This window comes from Lupinus angustifolius, chromosome LG09 (genome assembly GCF_001865875.1).
Source record: "Lupinus angustifolius cultivar Tanjil chromosome LG09, LupAngTanjil_v1.0, whole genome shotgun sequence".
NCBI lineage: Eukaryota > Viridiplantae > Streptophyta > Magnoliopsida > Fabales > Fabaceae > Lupinus > Lupinus angustifolius.
The window spans coordinates 9,094,176-9,100,360 of NC_032017.1; the positions used below are offsets into that span (position 1 = coordinate 9,094,176).

Consider the following 6,185-nt stretch of genomic DNA (forward strand, 5'->3'; position numbering starts at 1 on the left):
GTTCCTCTACCATGAGTTGTCTATTTTAAAGTGGTTTTTTCTTTAAAATAAGCTTAAAGTTACAATATAAATATGTTTGATAATCTATTTAGATTATAAATTCAGCTTATTTCTTTTGGGAAAAAAGTCATAAAATGAAAGGTATTCTACCATGGGTTGTCTATTTTAAAGTTGACTTATTTTTCTATTATAATAACCATTCTCATTTTACCCCTACCTTCAAGGTTATCATACCAAACTTCATATTATAAATATGTGTCATGTTTTTTTAAATATTGATATTGGTTTTTATATTGTCTTTTATTTTAATTTTTTTAGTTTTTGTAATGAAGTAAAAAAAGTTACAAAATATTATGATAATATAAAAATGTATATTTAAAAAATGGATCTCTGAGTAAATGAATATATGATGATAAATAACCTCATATTATTTTCAGTAATTTACTCTATAAATAAATAGAAGTTTACCAACTTCTATTTATTTGTGTGTTATGTTATTTTTAATATTGATTGATTTTTATTTTAATATATATTTTTTAGCATTTGTTATGAAATATTAAAAATTACAAAAGTTTATAGTAAAAATACATATGATGGTAAATATTAAAAAATTTATATTTAAAAAATAGTGTAAAAATAACTAAAATAATCATAATATAAATAAATAACATCATATTTTTTTTTTTGTAATTTACTATGTAAAAAATAATCTTTCTACCTTACTGAAACAAAACAAAATAATTTACTTTTAGTTTTCAGCTAAGATACTCGTACATAAAGAAATTATAATCTTAACATATTATAATCTCATAGTTTATAAATTGAAACTAAATACATAATCCATATTAAATATACGCTAAGATGTGAAACATGTTTTTTAAACTTAAAAGGTAAATTCCATCTCTAAATTAAATTAAGGATATTCTTGTTACTACTATTTTATAAAATATAAATTATATTGATCTTCTTGATTAATAATTAGAGTAAATTGAATTCATATTTTTTTAGTTTTAGTAAAATTATACAAATTACTCATACATTTCCTACACCTACATATTAAAAAATATGTATATTTAAAAAATAGTGTAAAAATAACAAAATAATTATAATATAAACAAATAACCTCATACCATTTCTATCATTTACTATGTAAAATATAGTCTTTCTACCTTACCCACACAAACAAATTAGTTTACTTTCATTTTTCAACTAATGTACTCATACATAAAGAAATTATAATCTTAACAGTTTATAATATCATAGTTTATAAACTGAAACTAAAAATATAATTCATACTAAATGCACATTAAGATGTGAAGTAAGTTTTTTAAACTTATTATTGGTGTAAGTGAATTCTATCTCTAAATTAAATTAAGGAAATTATTGTTACTAATATTTTATAAAATATAAATTTTATTGATCTCCTTGATTAATAATTAGAGTAAGTTACATACACATTCTCCAGTTCTAGTGAAATATACAAATCACATCTACCTTTTCTACACCTACATAAACCCATTAATTTATATACATATCTTACATTGACCTCCCATATAGAAGATACAAGTTAATATTTTAAACAAAAAATGAGTGATAAGTGTAATTAATTTAAACATTGACCTCCCATATTGAAGAGGCATTGATGGTTGTATTATATGGACCTGTCTCGATAATATATTATATTTTGTCTAACTTAATTATATTTTTACTTTTTATTTAAATGATCACACTTATTTTTCGTGTAGATGTACTTAGTGTAATGCATATGTAATTAAGGGTTTGAGTGTAAAATTTCAATTCAATTTTTTGTTTAATTCAGTGACTGAATTGATCACAAAGACATGGTTCGGTTCATCTCAATTAATCACAAATTTTGTTGCAGGAACCAAACTGAACTGAACCCCTCAAGAATTGTTTGATTCGGTTCCATAGTTTTATTGTTTTTTTATTTATTTTGCACCAATTTAAAGTTCAAAATGTATTACAAGAGATATTGTTTGTCTATAAAAGGAAAAACACTAATAAATGAGTAAAAATTGAAACTCATAATTGCTTGTTAATAATATATATAATAATTATGTAATTTGTGAAGAAAAATGAATTACCAAATATATTACAATTCACAATTAGCATAATACACGTTTAGTAACATACATAACAATTTAATAGTATATATCAATTAGTAACATATATAACATCACATTTCATAATTAGTAACATATATAACAATTTATGATATATGTTAGTTTCAAACTAAGGATATGTACATATATAATAGTACAATTCACACAAAATTGGTTGAAGAATTCCAACAACAATACAATATTATTCTTTAGTATCTATTTATTTAATAAGTGGTTAGGTTCCAATGATTCCTAAATTTCTAAAATTGTGAAGAAAATAGAATATAAATGGTTCCTTAAAAAATAACCAAATCGAACCGTATTTTATGGTTTGGTTCAGTTCGGTTTCACTGGTTTCGTAATTTAAATGAGAACCGCTTACACCCGTAATTAAGGGTGGTTTGTGTAGCTACAAAAAAAAAGGAATAACTTATGTAATTTCACTAAAAGTTAGGGGTACTAATATAATTTACCCTAATAATTATATATCATCTAGGTTACTTATCTTAAATTTGAAAAAATTAAGTATCAATAGATATATAATCAAATAGATCCAATTTTCATATATTTCAGAACTATACTACTATTATACGTGTGCATTTGCACATGTTGCTCCATATTTCTTCTGTTGAAGTCAAACACTAAAAATGTAAAGACATAATAATGAACAATTTGAAATGATTGGATATACTAAGCCAAAGATATATATGTTTTTGGCATGTCATTAAATACTTGAGCAATAATTTACTCGAGGAATTAATTTGAAAAAATAGTTATTCAAGATGCATAGTTCAAGGTTGACTTAGGGAGCAATATAAAATAATATGTGTTGATTTGCACATTGAGTTAGTAGAAAAAATATATAAACTATATAAACCAAACAAATAAAGTTTGAATAAGGTAGAAAAAATGTTATCTTATAGGATGAGAAAGTTGAGTGAGTAAATGGAGAAAAAGTTCTTCCATACTTTAAGAGGTACATTTATATATTTTCCAACTTTTGATCTTAAATACTTAAATAGGCCTAATATGGGATGTCAGATAATCTAATGCATAAGGAAAAGTCTCTGGTATTATTTTATAATCTAACTTAGAGGAATTATTTTATAGGTGGGTCATATTTGCAATATTTAATCGTGTTCATAATTTATTTTTTAATTATATTTTAACTTTGCAATACTTATATGTAATTTTTTTATTAATAAAAATGTCTGAAAGTTACCATGAACATTTTATGTAATCTTAGTGGAATTATATTAACAATTTGTGTAAAGAACTGTAAAATGATGTTGTATATAAGTGCATGTTGTATAAGTTATTGTTGGAGTATTTTACCTTAAAATGGGCAACTATGTTAAACATGGTATCTCATCTTGGTGATGAAGAAGCAAAGAAAAGCAGACCACTGATTGAATAATGTCTCTAGACTTAGTTGATTTGAATTGCTTTGAATAATTATACAAGATGAGTTGCAAGCTATTTATAGGAGCTTGAGTTGGTTATGATAACTAACATAACAACCAAACCCAAACTGAAAAGATAAAAGTAGAAACTACTGAATTAGGCTTATATGAAAAACATGCCCATAAACATTTAAAAACAACTAAAGGCAAACATGAATATAAGGCATTATTCCAACTTGTCTTTGGTGTTACTCTCATGGAGTTGAATGGCATGAGGATCTTCTTCCTTGGATTCTAACATGCCCCCACAAGCTGGGATGTGGATGTTTAACATCCCGAGCTTGGAGAAGAGGTGATGAAATGTGTGAGGAGACATAACTTTGGTTAATAAGTCAGCTATTTGTGAATCAGTTGGAATGGAAAGCAGATATAATAATCCAGTTTGAATGTTTTCTCTGACTGAATGATAATCAACTTCTATGTGTTTTGTTCTTTCATGGAATACAAGATTTACAGTTATATGGATGACTGATTGGTTGTCACAATAAACTATGATTGGTTGAAGATGAGGGATCTGCAAGTCTTCTAGTAGATAGAGCAACCATTGTGTCTCACAAGCTCCTAAAGCCATTGTTCTATATTCTGCTTCTGCGGAAGATCTTGCAACAACATGCTGCTTCTTGCTTTTCCATGAAATAAGGGAGTTTCCTAGATAAAAGCAATATGCAGAGACAAATTTTCTAGAGTCAGGACATCCTGCCCAATCTGAATCTGTATATCCTTTAATCTTGAAATCACAATATGTAGGAAAGAAAACTCCAACACTGATGGAGCCTTTGATGTATCTCAAAATTCTATTTGCTCCCTCAAAGTGCTTGTCAGTGGGTTTCGATAGAAATTGGCTCAAGTGGCCTACAGAAAAACTGATATCGGGTATAGTATGAGCTAGGTACAAGAGCTTACTCATAAGTCTTCTATAGATGCTAGGATTGGTGAGTGGTGTTCCTGATTCAAGGCTGATTAATCGTTTTCCATATTCCATTGGGGTAGAGCATGATTTTGAAGTAATCATTCCAGTTTCCTGCAAAATATCAAGTGCATACTTTCTTTGATATAATAGAATACCTTTCCTAGATCTTGCTATTTCAATTCCTAGGAAGTATTTTAAAGGTCCAAGATCATTGATACTGAATTTTGCATTGAGAATGCTCTTTATGTTATTAATTTCATTCATGTTATTGCCTGCTAAAACAAGGTCATCTACATATACTAAAATAGCAGTAAAAGAAGAAGATGTAGATTTAGTGAAAAAGGAATAATCAGCAAATGATTTTTGATAACCTGTTTGGATGAGAGTGCTAGTTAGTTTTTCATGTCATTGCTTACTAGATTGCTTTAATCCACATAGGGATTTCTGGAGTTTTCAAACCATTTCTGGTTGATTAACAATGAGGCCTGGAGGGACTTGCATATACACATTCTCTTTAAGATCATCATGGAGGAAAGTTGTGTTAACAACCAATTGGTGTAAGTGCCAATTGTTGGTTGTAGCAAGGGCCAAAATGACTATAATAGTAGTCATTTTGATAACTGGGCTAAAAGTCTCCATATAATCAAGACCTTCTGTTTGGGAAAAACCTTTGGCAACAAGTCTTGCCTTGTGCCTTTCTATAGATCCATCTGATTTGTACTTGAGCTTAAAAACACATTTGCATCATATTGCCTTCTTGGTGCTAGGAAGTGTGGTTAGGATCCAGGTGTTATTGGTATTCAGTTCATTTTGAATAGTCTTTTGCCAACATACATGTTTTATAGTTTCATGGTAGGTGTCAGGTTCAACATTAGAGGATATGCTAATAGGGAAATGTTTATGAGAAATAGATAGTTGATTATAGGATAAACTCTTAGATATCATGTATCTTATTTTTGAGTATTTTGGTTAAGGCACAATGGTAATCCTCTAAATATTAAGGTTTGTGTTTGGTCCTTAGTGATCTTCTAGGAATATGGGACTGAATATGAGTTCATCTTGTGTCTCAGTAATGGTTATGTTGTTCTCAGTAGGGTTGATGGATGGATTATTGGTTATGTTTTGGTCTCCTATTATGGTGAGAGGTAAAGATGGCAGATCTCTGTACGCTTGGAGAATAGGTCCACTATTTACATCATTATAGGTACTGTCAATAGGTAAAACTAGACTAGGGTCTGTCTCAGTGTGGACTGAGCCTTGGAATGGGAAGATATGCTCGTAAAATATAATGTTCCTAGATATGAAAATCTCATGTGTATTGGTATCAAGTATTGTAACGCCCCGAAAAATACTTCTCAAAAACATTGCGGAAAAATGGGTAAAATTTTTTTTTTTGAATAAAGAGATTGTATAAAATTGTTTCTTTTTTAAAACCTTCCTTTTCCGGGACATCACTTTAAGTAACTCAAATGCGGAAAATCAACTTATCGTTATCGAATGATAACTTAACCTGATTCACAATTTTCTGAATAACACAATGCATATAAACGGTTAAGTCATCTTTAGTTCATACAAACTAAATCAACAAAGGCGGAAACTACATCGCCACTAACATATACAAAATCCAAAAGAAAGGGCGGAAATACTAATCATCGCCAACAGACACTAAACAAAGACATGAACAATTAT

At 28.2% G+C, this 6,185-nt stretch overlaps 1 protein-coding gene across 1 annotated transcript; it reads right to left on the reverse strand.

The window, feature by feature from the left end:
* On the reverse strand, positions 3,753–4,760 carry LOC109356230 (uncharacterized mitochondrial protein AtMg00810-like). Its single transcript, XM_019599563.1, has one exon. The coding sequence runs from the start codon at positions 4,758–4,760 to the stop codon at positions 3,753–3,755; it is 1,008 nt and encodes a 335-aa protein (XP_019455108.1).

Bases quoted from the DNA above. Each gene is read 5' to 3' on its own strand.
- LOC109356230 (XM_019599563.1), bottom strand. From the start codon at position 4,760: ATGAATGAAATTAATAACATAAAGAGCATTCTCAATGCAAAATTCAGT.